Source organism: Thermobia domestica, chromosome 9, assembly GCF_964235325.1.
Source record: "Thermobia domestica chromosome 9, izTheDome1.hap1.1, whole genome shotgun sequence".
Taxonomy (NCBI): Eukaryota; Metazoa; Arthropoda; class Insecta; order Zygentoma; family Lepismatidae; genus Thermobia; species Thermobia domestica.
The window spans coordinates 128,630,598-128,648,218 of NC_137462.1; the positions used below are offsets into that span (position 1 = coordinate 128,630,598).

At 33.4% G+C, this 17,621-nt stretch overlaps 1 protein-coding gene across 1 annotated transcript in view; it reads left to right on the forward strand.

The window, feature by feature from the left end:
- Positions 1–14,419, forward strand: part of LOC145694114 (uncharacterized) — a 44,756-nt gene extending 30,337 nt beyond the window's left edge. The window contains exon 2 of the mRNA XM_081770233.1: positions 8,388–14,419. Coding sequence (XP_081626359.1) covers positions 8,388–9,566 — 1,179 coding nt within the window. The 3' untranslated portion in view covers positions 9,567–14,419. The remainder of the gene's footprint in view (positions 1–8,387) is intronic.
- The last annotated feature ends 3,202 nt before the right edge of the window (positions 14,420–17,621 follow it).

The window sequence follows — 17,621 nt, forward strand, 5'->3', positions numbered from 1 at the left end:
AATGAAAGTTTAAAATGTAAATCTTACAACTAAAATAAATAAAAAATCATTAAAAACACACAAATCATGTTAATCTTACATGTTAGTGTAAATAAGCACTGACATGGAAGATAATTCTTAATCAATCAAAGATATAATCAAAGATAAATTCTTCTTCTTCTTCTTCTTCTTCTTCTTCTTCTTATTATTATTATTATTATTATTATTATTTTATATGTTTTATAAGATATAATGATAGTAGAGTGTAATCATTGAGCAGTAGGTGACTTTTTCTGGAGAAAACATATGACTTAAGTGGTTTTTGGACGGAAATGAAATTTTCCCGCCATTTAGGCCTAAACCTAAAATCAGACATTTGTTAAAATTTAGTATGTTGTTATGTACCACTAGACATAAAAGATATCGTTCAAATATTTTTCATTAAATGTAGAACCAGAGCGACACACGTTTTTCGCTTCTCCTGTAAAATTACGCCTTATTTAATCATTAGAGCAACCCAAAAGCATAATGAGCATAAAAAAGCATAATAGCAATTTAGACATATGGTTGGTACCTTGAACATGGTTGTGGTTGTCTAAGGGTCCGAAGGAAACTAATTTTAAAAGCATAATAAAGCATAATTTTAGAAAATAAAACATAAAGCATATATTTTAGAAATTTAAAATATATTGCATAATTCTTGGAAAACTTGATTAACTGCATTAATACTATATTAATATTTTTTAAACCAATATTTACAATGCAAAATCATTAACAACATAACAATGCAACAATGCGTACCCGTTTGGTCTCCATTACAGAATCAGATTATTTTTCTTTCAATACGACCTTATTGTTTATCTTTATCATTATCAAAACTTTATTAGTTATTGTTAGTATTGCATTTATGCTATTATTTTTGTTATTTCGTTGTATAAGTTAATGTTGGATTATAATTAATTTGCGCCACCGGTGTACTGGCGTTAATGATCGAGAAATTATAGACAGTTATCTTCGTTTTCTTCTGGTAAATTGATATTTTCTGCTGTTTTTCAATAAGTGATTGAAATAAAAATAACATATAGTAGTGTTGATCAAGAGAAGAAAACATGAATTTGTAGTGGTTTAAATTGTCTGGAATCCGTGAGGATTCTCTTCTGTTTACAAATAACATCAGGGATTTTTGGTTCATCACAAATAACAAATCGGATGCCTGTACATTTGTTTAATATATTACTGTGCTTACCATGTTGAATGAATCAATTTGCGTCCTGTACTAAATGATTATTCTTCTGCTGTTACGCGACGAAGTTAGCATAAATATAATATAAATGTGTATTGGTGTATGTATATGATGAAACACGATGATTTAAAGGATTAATTGATGACATATACTGAATAAATGTTAATTATATGTATTCGTGCATGACTCATATCGAGAACAGGAATGCTGTTATGTAACTTACATGTTAATGTGGATACATTTGGAGACCTGTATAAATGTTTACATCATTATGATCGTACTGACATAACCATGTTAACTGTAGCCGATGTGATGAGACCATAGTTTGCTATATACAGTGACGGTAATAAAAGCAGCCCAATAATCCGTGGTTGTATTTGATTTCCATCGTTATCTTATGGAACGCACTGTGTATTTATTCCTGATGTGTTTTACTGAATCCCTATGTCCTGTTTCCTTCCTTGTTAGCCTGTCCTACGTTGGCAACGTACCAGCTCTCGGAAGTCCGATGTTCTAATGTTAACCGACCGATATTTCTAGCTGATTGTACAATAAACACATATTGTGAGATTGCCTGCACCAAACTAGAACGGCGGAAGAAAGAGTACTACAAATGAAAAGCTTATTTTTATTTCTGTAAATTGTTGTGTAATCCTTTGATGTGAAGAAAAGGAAAAATGAATAGTACACAAGAGTTGAGTTGATTTTGAGTTTAACGTCCCGTTCAGCAGCGAGGATATATGAGACGTGGACCTACTGATTAACGTGGAATCCGAACCACATGAGCTCCCACCGGGAATAAAACCTAGGTCTCCCACGCCATAGGCAATAGTACACAAGAACTCCACACTATATTGTTATGTGTACCTCTTACAACGACTCACCAAAGGTAGTCGTCAACCCTGGTTCGGCTAATAACATAAGTAAATCTTTAGTGGCAGTAATTGTTCACACCTTAAAATATCTTCCGTAATTATATCCGTTATTATTCTCACCTTTTATACTGAAATCACAAGTAGATGATGAGTAGTAAATAATTTATTCGTTGATTATCTTTTAACGTATATTCACATAAACTGTTTTAGAATCAAACATGTACACTGAGTATCTATAAACACCTACATAGCAACCAATTATACCATTAATGTATATTTTCTTACATATATTAAAAACATTCTTCTTTTGTTATCTTTAAATTAACATTATATCCGATATAGTGCTTGTATAGAAGCACTTTCTGCCCAAAATACAAAGTATCTCGTTGTATAAAATGTCGCCCGACGACGGGACTGAATATAAAAGTTACAAGCGAGCTTGGCTTTTATATTTAAGAACCACTGGTCCGTTTTATAATAATGATATTCTATTAATTACGTCCTTTACATTTCGATCGACCCTCGTATATAACTTTATTAAGCTTCCTTTATAGAAATACATTTATAATAAATCTTTTATTTCATTAATATTTATTTTTTATTATAGAAACGTCGTCGCTTATTAAACTAATCACTGAAGGGTGCGAAGTCAAAAATTGTAAAAGACAATTACATTTTAAAACATAAATCACAATAATCAATAGTTTCAATCATTATTAAAAACGATCATATTAAGAAAAAGATGTTTGATCATTCCAGGGCGCATTATATAGTAATTAAGTTAGATGATATTTTAAATTATACATTATATCAATAAGATGTCATGATAGAAAAGGATCTTATTCGAATAACATATAAGATAGCTCATAAAGACAGTCGTCGAATAATTAGCTTAATAGAATGAATTTTATACTTAACATAATCTTTGACAATTAAGTTTCAACACAGATCGATATAATATAAATAACCTTTGCTTTTAATCAATTATAAATCGAACTATAATTCTTCACATTAACAAGAAAGAATTAAAATCATTTGAAAATTATCATTTGTTGAAACAAACGTGATAAAGTATCTAAAAGTCATAAGGGTTGTTTTCATTATTGACATTAACACATAAATTTGAAGATAAATATTCATGAGAATCTATAGCTGATATGGGTTTAACCCTTACTTCATCAACTGCAGTCAGTTTAAATTCGTACTTGCATATGATTCCAATAAAGTACATTGTACTGCACAATCGTGATTATGTTCCGCATTATTTTGTACATGAATTGCGTCATGACTTTGATTTTGATACAAAGTGCCATCTCTTGAACTACGGTTATGTCTATACATAGGATTTATAGCATTTCTAGAATTTCGCCATGCATTTCGACTGTTTTTGAGTCTACTTCGATTAAGTGATCTGACGTAATTATTGTCTCGATTGGTTAGGTTAGGTTGATTCCCAACATATCTTTGCCTATTTTGATTGTTCTGATTGTTTAAATTTGCTCGACTTAGGTTATATTCCGTATTGTCTGCATTACGGATATTTAGATTCCGAACAGGTACAAGGTGATCTGAATTGTTTTTAATTTTGCCTAATCCTGCTTGATGATTCTGAGCGTGGTATTGAGTTTCATAACATTGGACAAGCATTAATAAGTGATTAAAACTCATGCACTGGATAGAAAACAAGATCTGTTGTAGTTTAAACGGTAGCAAATTTCGAATTGATGCAATTACTCTGGATTCCGATTGCAACGGATTTACGACTTTTAATTCGTTATATGTATTTACGACAAAATCGACAACAGATTTGTGCAAACGAGGATTAAAAGGTTGGTTTCTAATCGTGGCATCTCTGTTTGCAAGCAAAAAGTCGTTTTCGTAATTTGCAATCAGCGCTGCTTTGAATTCTTCATATGTATTAATGTGATCTCGTACTGCTTTAAACCATAAAGAACATGGTGGGAGTAATAAATGAGGAATTAGTTTCATATATTGCGATTTATCTATACACATTATATTGCACTCATCTTGAAATTTTTCTAAGAAAGAGGTAGCATTTTCATTACATTTACCACTAAACTTACTCATAGCACGTATTTCACTCATCTTTACACTTAACTTTACCTTCCTTTCACCATTTCGTGTTCGTGTTGAGTGACAATTTTTACCGACTGCATTATCTGTGGTTCCACCATCTCTTTTCCGCTCAACAGTATTCCTTGGATGTATTCTTTCCAAAATAATGTCCTCATCAGACGGATTACTTGAAGATGAGATAATGTGATGTCCACGTTGATCTGTTACGGGTGAATGCGAGGTCATCTCTTGAGAACAAGGGAATTCCGAACGATCATTAGTCATGTTGTTGTGATATGCGTTGTCCTTAATCTGCAACGTCCTAATTTCCTCTTGTAATGTAGATATCCACTGAGTATTTGCACGTATTTGGTTAGAATTATCCGTGACCTGAATCTTTTGATGACGAACAGAAGATTCTATTACTTCCAAATCCTTTTTTACACAATTGACTTCTTGGATTACATGGTTGTAATTATCCTGGCAATCTTCTGATACTCTTTTTAACTTTTCATCAAATTGTAATGTAAGGTCTTTCACCGCCTGGATCACAGATTGTTTCGTATCTTCTGAATTTTGGTCTATTTGCTCCAACCGTCTACTTAATTCCTCGTACTGTTTACTGGATTCCTCGGATTTCTGCTGAATCGTATGCTTTAATTCTTCCGACATCTGGGCTAACTTTTGTTCTTGTCGCTGTAAAGCCATTAAGATTTTGTCTTCAAATGTCAACACTTCAGGTACAACAGGAGCTGTATTTTGTTCGTCGTTACCACTGTCACCAGTTTCTTTCTCCATTGCCTCACTGATCATAATTTTTCTTGTGATTATTTTACCACTTCTAAGTATAGTTAAATTCGTAGTCATGAACCTTATTATTGAAGTAAATTCACCCCTTACTTTGTACTTCAGGATATGAATTTACAAAGTTCCCGGGTGAGGTAAACCAAAATTTTACAACGACTCACCAAAGGTAGTCGTCAACCCTGGTTCGGCTAATAACAGAAGTAAATCTTTAGTGGCAGTAATTGTTCACACCTTAAAATATATTCCGTAATTATATCCGTTATTATTCTCACCTTTTATACTGAAATCACAAGTAGATGATGAGTAGTAAATAATTTATTCGTTGATTATCTTTTAACGTATATTCACATAAACTGTTTTAGAATCAAACATGTACACTGAGTATCTATAAACACCTACATAGCAACCAATTATACCATTAATGTATATTTTCTTACATATATTAAAAACATTCTTCTTTTGTTATCTTTAAATTAACATTATATCCGATATAGTGCTTGTATAGAAGCACTTTCTGCCCAAAATACAAAGTATCTCGTTGTATTCTTGAACTTGAGCATTTTCTGTACTTTTTGGTGACATCTTTTACTTTCCCTTTCTGTATATATGCATCTCTAAGGCGCACACAAGTGATAAAAAACTGACTCGAGTAAAGCATATCTCTTTACAGTGCATTAAGTAGAAAGTTCATTAAATATGAAAGAAATCGCTTGCAGAAAATATTAATAAATAGTTCAAGATATTTAGATTATTTAATGTATATGCTAGTAAATAATATACATTATACATGATTAATGTAAAAGAATGATTGAAATTAATGATTGATGATGAAATTAACAATAAAACATAATAAAGCATAATTTGGAAAAAATTAACCATAATTAAACAAAAGATAAAGCATAATGTGGGTTGCTGTATTAATCATTAATCACAACTCATATTTACTTTATATTAAATCACGTATTAAATACTCAGTACTTACTGTATATTCCACATTTATTATTAATCAAATGAAATTCATATTCTGTACTTATTTCTTCTATTCTTCATTAATATCTCACATTAATATCATGCAAATTTTACAACACATACTTAAATATTGGACCCTAATTAAAATCTGTGACTGTTTTAATATTCCATTGTCCACATCTCTAGTCCTGAATTAAATCAAAACGATGTTTCTAATCACTCTGGTTTGTACTGTAGTGCAAGCCATATAAACATCATACATTGTATCAGATCAATTACCAGATTAATGTTATTCTTAAAACCAGAGAACTCAGTTCATAGTCTTTATTTCATTAACCCCACCACACATGAATTTTCATATTGACATATCCACCAAAGATTTCACATTAATTATCTTATTATATTTTACTTATTTATACATATTTCTGGACATTGCCGTGAGCTACGGCCTTAAGCCCATCACGTATGAGGAACTACATCTCTTGGTGAGCACACAATCCGGGGAAGGGGGAAGGAAGGACCGGGACCTGTATAAGTATGTTAGGTATTATCGCAGCATGTGCCTGTGAGAATGACAAAAACCCAGGAAACCCTCACTCAGGATGGCTGGCCCGAAAAAGCTGTAACGATTTTTCAACCAAGTGTCTCCACCGGAAATCGGACCTGGGACAGCTCGCACCAAAGGCGAGAGCGTTAGCCACTACGTTACACAGGAATTTCACACTATGATCTCCATTACTAAACAACTGGCCATCCAGTTATTACCATCCATACAAAGGTAACAGATATAAATAAATTTGGATTACCAACAACCTCTAATATTCAATCGCAATCTCGACGAACAATTCTTACATTTTGTTATCCAAGCAACCGCATCTTACAAGACGCACGATGAAAGCCATTAAACATGCCTATAGTAAAATTTATATAAATTATTATGTATTATTCAACAGTTTCTATTATAAATAATTTCACTTCTAATGTCACTACAGCAACGCTAAAATTAAGTAAATGGAACAAGTCATTTTGACTAACGTTATTAAAATATTATAATGTGTGCATGCCCTTCAATTGCTCTACTTACGGGAAAACTTTGCCACGCCAAGCATATCTTAGTAAGTTGTCCGAAACCCATAGGCGGCCTTAGCTCTTATGGGGTTTAAGGCGAGGGATCCTCGTGAGCCCCTTTTCCAGTTACATAGTACAATGTGAAAAATAAAAGTAAAGATAACGCCGTCAACCCTGTCAAACTACCGTCAAGATGTAGAACTATTCTCGATTTCAGTCTTACTTTACAAATAGCAGTATTACAGAGAACTGTAGCAATATCTCGTGTACAATTAAAAATACTAGAGTACGTACTTCTTAAAAACTTTTTCACATGTTTGTTTTTGCTTACCATAAATTTTGCAAATTCATTTTGAATATTTCTTTCGAGATGGCTGCATGAATTCTAAACTGTATGAATCTATGATGTATGAACGATGTACAATATATAACTTGTATGTATGAACAATGACTCATAAATAACCTCTCCAAAGCTGTCATTTAACTCGAATACTTATGCGAGGTGTTCTGCTTTCAGTATTTTTCGAGATCAAATCAACACTCTTTTTTGAGACTTGTTTACTAGTGTGTGCATCATTAGTCCTGATTTCGATTTGGGATCACGGTGGCTCAGTGATAGAGCGTTCACCTCTGATGCGTGCGGTCGCTGGTTCGATCTCAGCTCGCGCCAAGTAAGCTTTGTGGTGGACAAACATCATGTTCGTGGGTTTTCCCAGAGTTCTTCCATTTCCTCCCATTTTATTCATTTCATCATTGCATTAATTTCTCATCACCGTCCTTTAGCCTAGCCGGCATAAGCGTGGGATGTAAAACTGAAAGATATTTTTTTTTGTTTCACGAAAATATCAGCAACAAACTTAAGAATTCTTACTGATTTTTAGAATATCTTGAAACTATGTTCCTGCAACTCTAAAAGGAATCTTACATGAAGTCAAGTACATGTTCACAATGTATCATCTAGGTACTTTTAGTCAATTTCAGGATTGATACCTCCTTATTTTTTAAATAATACTTTGTTCTGAGAGGACTAAATCCTGGGACCCCATTGCGTACGCCACTGGTTAATACAATAAGAAATATAAAAAACGGTGACATAATTGGTTAACTGATGAAACAGAAGAAAATAAACTATGAATCTCGTAAACTTCCCTGCCTAGTTCTAGAGACCAAAAACACAGAAGTGACCATAGCTCCAGTTAATTATTTCAAATTTATATTAACCGTCCAAGAGGCTATCCACTCCTTCCAAATGATCTTTATGTATCCGCTAATGAATAAGTATTAAATATAAATATGTATTGCAATCAGAACTACCTTGTTATTTAATCAACATATTGACTGACTTTTCTTCATCTCTTTTCCTTTTACAGGTGTTGTTAAGTATCTTGTCCATAGCACTGTGCGATACATCATCATCAACAACAACAACACCAGCTACAACACCAAAAAAAGAACAAGAAAAGAAGAAGAGAACAACAACAACTAGTACCGTGTACGTACCGGCACCTGCGAGTTATCAACATGCAAGTGTTCCAGTTGTGGCCATAGTAGCAGCACAGCCAGTAGCAGCCGCCGCAACGCACCATCAACAATACTACCATCCGCCGCCCCAGTACGTCCGAGGAGTTCTTCACCACCCTATCAACGATCATCAACGCATTGGGGCTGCACCACCCACTCATGCTCAGGTTCCAGTGCATTACAGTGTTCCTATACAAGCAATACAACCACAAGTGCAATATATTAGACAGCCTCCTCCCCAACAAGAATATATCCAGTTTATTCCTGTAGTTGTAAATAATCAGCCTCCAATTTCTCAACAAACTTACCACCATCAAAGTCACAAACCAGCAGAGAGCTATGCTCCTGCACCAATAATAATCAATGCTGCACCATCACCGCCGGAAGTTTATAACACGCTGGCTAATGTTCCGGTTAATCCAATGTTAATATATGCAAATTATCCGCCGGTCGGAAATTCTGGTAAAAACTTGAATGTCCAAAATGTGCCCAACATTTTTGTAGAAAATGTTGCACCAACGGTGCAACCACCAGTGGCTTATGACGTCAGCATGAAACAGATAATACCCACTGTTCCTCAAAATCATGTTATTGCTCCATACAGTTTATTTGTTCGGCTTAAAAACACAGGCTTCAAATACGCAGGTGTGCCCTTCTCACTGTCAGATTCTGCCAAAATAACCAGCTCTTCACCTACTTTTATTAATACAAATATCCCAGCTGTTGCATACCCTGCACCATTCCAAGTACCAACAGCTGGTAAGGAACATGAAATTCAATCAGGAAGTCATTATCAGAAACCACCATCACAATATACTACGGCAACAGTATATGTTAAAACTACTCCGCTTCCCAAGACTTACCCACGTGATTCAGCATCTCCGAATTCCTATAGGAAAGGAAACGGTTTCAAATCCCCAGGACCAAGTCACATACCACCAGCTTCTCCACCGCCACTGAAGAATATTGTCATTGATCAGCAAGGAAATTCTGTTGATGGAAAAAGAAATTATGGTTTTGAGCGATAATTGGCTTAATAAATCGTGACGTATGTCTGCATATATCAAAGATGAACTAAGCATGTAATGCTAAGTTCCTTTCTTTCTATTAGTTTAATATATATTTTGTTAAATCTTTGGAGATATTCTGTCAAAGGAGCCAAGAAATTTAAAGACATTTTAATGGAGAGAATCCAAGATTACTTTGAAAGTCTTATATGTAAAATATCAGACTTTGCAACGCATTTTGATTTACGGGAGAAGGGAGCCAATCAGACAGTTGTGCTATCTTTTAGATAGAAGAACGTGTTATTCTTCACGCCCCTATTTCTTTTTAAAAAAGAAATATCATAAATAGTGAAATTGAAGAAATAAAATTAGGTTTGAAAGTAGGCAACTATCTACAGTCAATGGAAGAGAAATAATTAATTCCCATATTTCTTTCTATAGAACAGGAATCAGGAAAATGGGGGAAACAAATGAAGTTGCGAGATTTCTGCAGTAGAAGAAAACCGTTGAAAATGTCTGTTACATTTCAGAGAACTGTTGTAATTAGGAATTAACCCAAACATTTACATTGAAGATGATATTTACATTAAAGATGATTGATGATATTGATCAGAGAAGATATAGGAAAAAAGCCGTAATTAAACAAATGAAATCAACAATATTTTCCTTGATTTATGAATTGAATTTAAGTCTGAGTTATTAATTATGTATTCTAAACAAGTGCTTTTGTGATGTCAGTACAAAATACAATTCGACTTACCTGATTTACAAAGCATACGGTTTTAGAGTATATTTTGAGCCTGAATAATGAATATACAGAGTGTAATTCATTAATAAATCAAATTTCAATAGGGGATTATAAGAGGGTATATGGCACATATGTACACTCATATCCAAAATGATTGTCGCATATCTATAACTGTCTTCTTGTATGAATATAATTTGATAATGATTTTGCAGAAAACTTTTAATACTGATACTATGTGTATAATCGGGAAATGTAGGCCTATATTTGTGGTAAATTTCATAGGAAAAGAATTATAAATACGAAAATTAGAATGAGTAAAGCAAAATGTTGCTAAATGGATAAGAAAGTTTTATTTTTGTTTTTATTGTTCTTATTTACTGCTCTTTTGACATAAAATTTGCCACATACATGTCTTTGCCGACTATACACATAGTAACATTATAAGAAATACGGGGCGAATTCGTTATCAAATTATATTCCTACAACAACAGATTTATAGACATGCGACAATAATTTTGAACATTAGTGTACATATCTACCTTTTTTGTCTTTTTAATGTCCAGAGTATTTTTACCTTACATTCAAAAATTATCCACGTTTACGCTAAGAATTTAACATAAACTCGTCCCTCTCAGTGCTTAGAATTAATATATTCAATATTCTGTAGTTATTTAATTTCATTTACGTTTCTTTCTGCTCTTTTTTTTAAATTCTTTTCATCAAATATCACCATGCTTTTAGTTCTGCTGAAACCAAACTCTGGGCACTTCAGAATTGCTTATTCTAAAGAAACGATATATATATATGTTTTTATACGATCGTGTAGCATAATACTACACTATTTGCATTTGATAACAATGAGTCAAGTTCTCCAGACTATTCAACCATTATATTATTAATTTACCTAAATGTATCTTCACTAAGCTCGTCTCTATTTTAACTTGGTTTTTGTTAATAGGTTGAGAAAAAGAAATAATATTATAAAAGAAACAAGAAGTAAGACTTCTGGTAGCAATGAAATGCAATTAAGTAAACTAGTAGCAACATAATGCTCAGGGGTCTATTTCTCAAAGCAATAAGTCTTGTAGTATGTAAAAAAAAAGTAGTAAAATATAGGCAAGAAAGTTAAAAGAAATTCTAGAACAATAGTAAACGTTCCTTCTAAATGCTGATATCTCTAATTTGTCATTATTTCATAGTATATATAGGTAGAATTATAAAATATTTTATTAAAAAAAAAAATACACTAGTAGCATTATAAGGCTAGTCGTAATTTGGAGAAATAGGTGCTATGTTTTTCTTTATAGGTCAGATATTTGAGTGCGGATTTGTGACACCATAATTATCGTGTAATAAAATTTTCGCACTTCACGAAATATCTTAAAAGCAACATTTCATTCATTTAATGGCATTTTGTACTTCTTAAATAATCCAGTTTCAAATATTGTTTTATTATTTGCAGTTGTTGAGTTATTTGCGACAACACCAATAGCATAATAATAATAATAATAATAATAATAATAATAATAATAATAATAATAATAATAATAATAATAATAATACGAAAAAATGAATGTTGACTGAGAGCAGACATTTTTTATTATTCAGTCCAAGCTCTTGCCTTCTGTAGAAGAATTTGAAGTTTAAAACATATAAAACGATAATTATGCCTGTTTATGTTGTATGGTTGCATAACATGAGCGACAGGCTGGAAATGTTTGAAAATAGTCCTAAAGCGAATATTTGGATTCAAGAGGAACGAGAATGGGAAATGGTAGAAACTCAAAGAGGAACTACATAATTTATACATGTATGGTTTACCTAACATTGTTAGTAAGGGCCCTGAATCCAAGAGTCATTAAATCATTTGGATAGGTCAAGTAGTCAGGAATGGAAGAAAGTATAAACGCGTTCAAAATTTTAACTGGATGCTCAATCAGAAAAAAATACTATTAGGTAGACATTTGCGCAAATGAGAGGACTGTACTAAGATGTATCTCGAAGAAATTGAAGTACAAAGTAAAAACTGGATTCTACTGGCTAAAAACAGAGGTCAATGGAAAGTTTTCGTGATTACTGCATTCAATTTCTGGGTTTCATAGGCCATAGATTCACTTAGTTAAACAATAACAATAATTATTATAAAAATAATAGGAAGAAGAAGTTTAAAATGGTGACGAGCATAGTGAAGTCCCTTAACATACTTCCAAAAATATTTCTAAATCAAAAGAAAATGTAAACTGTACGTACTCAAATGTGTAGAATAGGTCTATAATTCTATCTATAATATATTAGTGTTGGTTTGTATTTACTTAATCGTAATTTTTTTATTATTTACGTTTAAAGTAAATTTGATATCTAGTTCACTTAATTAACTCTTTATTGGACGAATTAATTTTGGTCGTGTTGAAATTTTTTCTTTATGAATTACGTAGATAAATGTAAATAATATCCAATAATGTGATTTTTTATGATTTTTCTTCTTTGGTATCATGTTACAGGATAGATGTTATGGTTGTATTACACTAGTGCAAAGAGAGTTTAGTGTCAATATCAGGAAAAACCATGTGGTATGGAAGATTGTGAAACATTTTTTTTTAAAATGTTAAGAGAACCAAAAAAGGTTTTGTGAAAAAAAATTACAAATAACAAATGTGCACGTTTCGTGTTTTCTATATGCTTTCTGACGCTCTCTGACACACTGTCCGACCTATGCCACTAGACGAAACCTGTGTGATAGAAAGCTTAACTTCATTGGTGCCACATGGCATAGGCGTGCCCTATTGGCTAATGTACACATCTCAAAAATATCATTATTATTGTTATTGTTTCACTATGATGCCAATTGGCAACAAAATGCATTTTAGGGTTAAGAATGTACTATTTTTATTGAGTTATTTTTTGATAGTTCATAGCTCGTTCATGAAATGTACAAAGCTTCTTACTTTAAGAAACAAGATTTTGGAAAATTTAGAAAAAAGATTTATAAATGATCTTTTATTGTTAATATAATTTTATCGTTTTAACACTGTGATATAAATCTTTGTTTAACGTTATTGTTGTTATTTTTTGTATTGTTAATGTTATTGTTGTTTGGTAATAAAGTTCTAAGAAACAGTTAATGGCTTTTATGTACTTATTATTTGTGAACATCAAAGGAAGTTTAAGTTACATTACTGTCCTTTGATCAGATAGTATTAAATGTGCCCGCAACATTGCCCACTATTGACCTTTGTTAATGTTGTAACTAAAGGAGGCTTTTTCAACTTTCCACACAGAATCATTCATACAATACACTTCTATTAGATGTTTGAATTATACATTGTAGATAAAGAACATATATCAAAATTACGTTTAAGTTTCATAATGACGTACAGATGTAAACATATCCTACTCTTAGATGTAGGCAGACGTATAGTAAATAGCAACTAGATATTTCCTATATGTGTTTTATACATTTATGATAGAAATCCATACTGTATCGGACGTTTATTATTTGTATAATAATTAACGTATCCTCCATCCTGTTGATGTGCTTTCTTTGGAAAATATTGTAGAGAATTGCGTATATTAACATATTTAAGTGGTAAGTACATTTGTTGTTGTTAATTGTTACTTTATGACTGTAAAACAATACAATATTCTTAATGTATAAAAGTTCGAACATTTAGTAGACAGCTGTCAATGTGCAAGGTTGAAACATTAAGTAGAAGTCTGTATGTTACAGGGGTGAATGTACTTACAACAACAAATAACAACAAATATACTTACAAGTAAAAATATGTTGATAAGAGCAACTCACTCCACAATATTTCACCTAGATAGAAATGCAACGACATTAGTAGAAATCTATTCACCAGTTCCACTTGCAGTTCTTTTTCTAAAAGGTATGAATAACATTTATAATATATTATATACTTTCATAGGTGTGTTCTTCTACACGACGCCTGCAGTAACAAAAATATGACTACCTTCATTGTCTATCAAATATCTATTAGATATCGCAATTAGATATAGACATAATCTAGCAAAATATAAGTATTTTAGATATCTCTTTAATGTATTATGTTGTATGGATTATTTCATATCACGATTCTCATTTTATCATAATCTGTACCCAATGACATTAAAGAGTAATTTATGTTTTGCAGTAAACATGTTTTATTATTGCTTCTTACCGCTTTTACTTGTGTGTAATGTAAGCTTTATGTAGAATAGGAAAAAAAACAGTTTGACAATTAGTATGGTAATGAAAATATGTTTATGAAAGTAAGAAATTCAAAATGATCTCTACAAATGTATATAGTTTCCTAGCAGATCAGAATTACATTTACTTTTTTTTTTTACCTCCCTTCGCTAGCCTATGTATTCCCCTTGCGTAAAAGTCGCAAAGCCCAGGCTGAGAAATTCTGGTTTAAAGAAATAGTGAAAGAAATGAGGTAATGGTCACTGCCGAACGTACTACCAACAGCTAAAGTTTTCAGTGACTCGATTTGGCCGCATGGCTAATCTATTTCTATCACACACTAATTGCTAGATCAAATCTATAAATGTAACCAAGAAAGTTCTGTCGCTTTTTGTAGAGGTTTGTGTTCAATTGGCCCTCCCACAGTGAGTTGAATGCGAGTGGAGATAAGGCGAAGATCAGTTGTTGATGTGGGTATATTCAACATACTACCTGGTTGTGGCAGTTCAGTTACAGCATGAACTTCCGTCAGGACCGAGTGAACATGGGACCTCCACGCATCATCATAAGGGCGTGTATGCTGTACGAGTTCAAACTGGGGTCTAACGCCGCTGCAGCGGGATGTAAGATATACTAGGCCTTTGGTGGGGGTGTCATGACTACACAGACAGTGCAGCGGTGGTTTAACAAGTTTAAAGGCGGTGACGAAACACTCGAAGATGCACCACGTGCCGGAGAACCAACTCATGCACAAAATGAAGATCTTCAAGCAACAATTGAGGCGAACAATAGCCAGACATGTCAGAAACTGGGACTATAATTCAGTGTGAGTGGAGGAACAATTCGGCTGCACCTTCATCAGTTTGGGAAGCACTACAAGTTGGGTAGCTGGGCCCCACATGATTTGACTCTGGGCCAGAAGGCAAACGCGAGGAGACACCTGTGTTTCTTTGCTGTGTCTTTGCTGTGCGAGGAGACGAGGTTTGCCAGAGGAAGGAGCCATTTCTGAACAGGGTGTTGACATGCGATGGGAAGTGTGTCTTTTACGAAGCTCCACGGTGTTTAGCATCCCATGAACCGGTTCCGAAACAGCCGAAACCAGAACTGCACCAGAAGAAGGTACTCGTATATGTTTGGTGGGCTGCTCGCGGCATCGTGCATAGGGAACTGCTATCAGCTGGTCAGAGCATCAAAGCAACTGTATGCTGCCAGCAGTTGAGCCGTGGTCAAGTAAAACTCAAAACTCTGGAGTCAGCACTCTGAATCGCAAAAGGTAACTCCTGTTACAGTACAGCTAGGATGACTCGGGACACCATTCTGCTCCTTGGATGGGAAACATTATTGCATCCGCCATTCTCCATGGACATTGCACTGTCCGATTATCACCTGTTTCATTCCTTAGACAATCACTTTAGAGGACGCCAGTTCAAATCCCTAGTAGAGGTGCAAAATGCACTTAATACCTTTTTCGCTTCACAGTCCACCAAGTTCTATCACGATGGAATACATGACCTTCCAGAACGTTGGCAGAAGGTCGTCGATGCTGATGGGGACTATTTTTGACTTTCCAGATACGTCTTAGGTGACATATCGATGTTTGAAGGTGGTTGGTGAAAAAGCGACTGAACTTTGTTGGTTATCTTTATAATTTCAACGATCGTAGCAACCTAGTGCGTCAGATATAAAAGTTCAATAATATGGAACCATCATAACTGGTAGAACAGTGAATCTTTAACTCCTGGCACTTGTTACCGGAGTGGTAATAATTCCCTAGGGAAATAATACCTCTTCGAATTCCTGTTTATTTGAAATGTTTCAATTAGGCTAATAATCCCAATAATAAAAATACACCAATAGATAACTGTTACAAGGAACGTATGCGAACCGTGAGAGCTAGATATTTATGAAAATTGGTACGCTGAATAATTGTGGATCAATGTGGTGGTAAGTCACTCGGTGCGGAAATGCCTTGTTTAACAGCTACGTATAATATATATACCAAGCAGTGACCGGGTTAGGCTCTGTCAAGTTATACCCAAAAACGCCGGAAAAAGCATAAAATGAAAAATGTGTGCAGGTAACCTGATAACTACGGGAGGGGGACACGTGACCAAGAACACGGCACTAGTGTTACACAAGCAGTGCTGCCATCTCAACACAACTTGTAGTTTTTCAAATAAAACATATACCATTTTATGACATTAGAAGGTTACGTTCTCTCTTTGACACAGGATTACCGGCACTTCAGTTTAAATCATTGCTGGATAGTTTGTAATGTTACAAATTATTCAGTTATAAAGTGCAGCTTATAAATGAAAAGTGTTGAAAACATACAAACAAACAAAAAATATTATGTGACAAAAGAAATATACATTCTACTACAAAGAAAGCAAAGCAGATTTAAATGCTGCAGATATAAATAATTTTTTTTTCTAATTTGGTTAAGGTAAGTTTTGTCCATAAGCAGTGTGTTGTGCTTGCATGAAATTAACATGATGATGTAAAATGAAGTGCCCTCCACAATCACAAACATACTAGATAGCACGGCATTTTTTAAGCTACCTTTTTGTATCCAAATGGATACGCAGACCCAGCAAATGGATACTTAGGCCCAGCAGTTTGGATACCCAGTGCACTCTATAAGTCTTTAAATTACTGGAAGAGTACTTGAACAATAAATTACTTAAGTTACTGTAAATTTAAAATTACTTCAATATGCTTTGGTTTTGTGAATATATACATTCATTTTGTGAATGTGTATTATTTTCTATTCTATAGATAGGTATAAAATTGGAGACCTTCATTCTTGAAATTTCAGCTATTCCTCTTTCCTTCGTTTCGCGTACTCATTTGTCTACCTCAAGATGTTAGCACTTTCATTCAACTAATACCGAGAATGTTAATAGACCGACTAAAGAGGTAGAAAGCTTGAAGCCGACTCTCACACGTAACGGTTCAAATGACGTTTTGTTTGTATATCTTTTGAATAATCTCTGAGAGAAAATAACAGAAGAAAACAACTTGCTATTTGGATATTTATTTTTTATGAAATGGAATTTTTACTTACCTTTAGCACTGTTTTCGTTTGTTAGAACTAAGACTCATTATTTCTGATAAAGTATTGTGAATAGAATTTCTACTA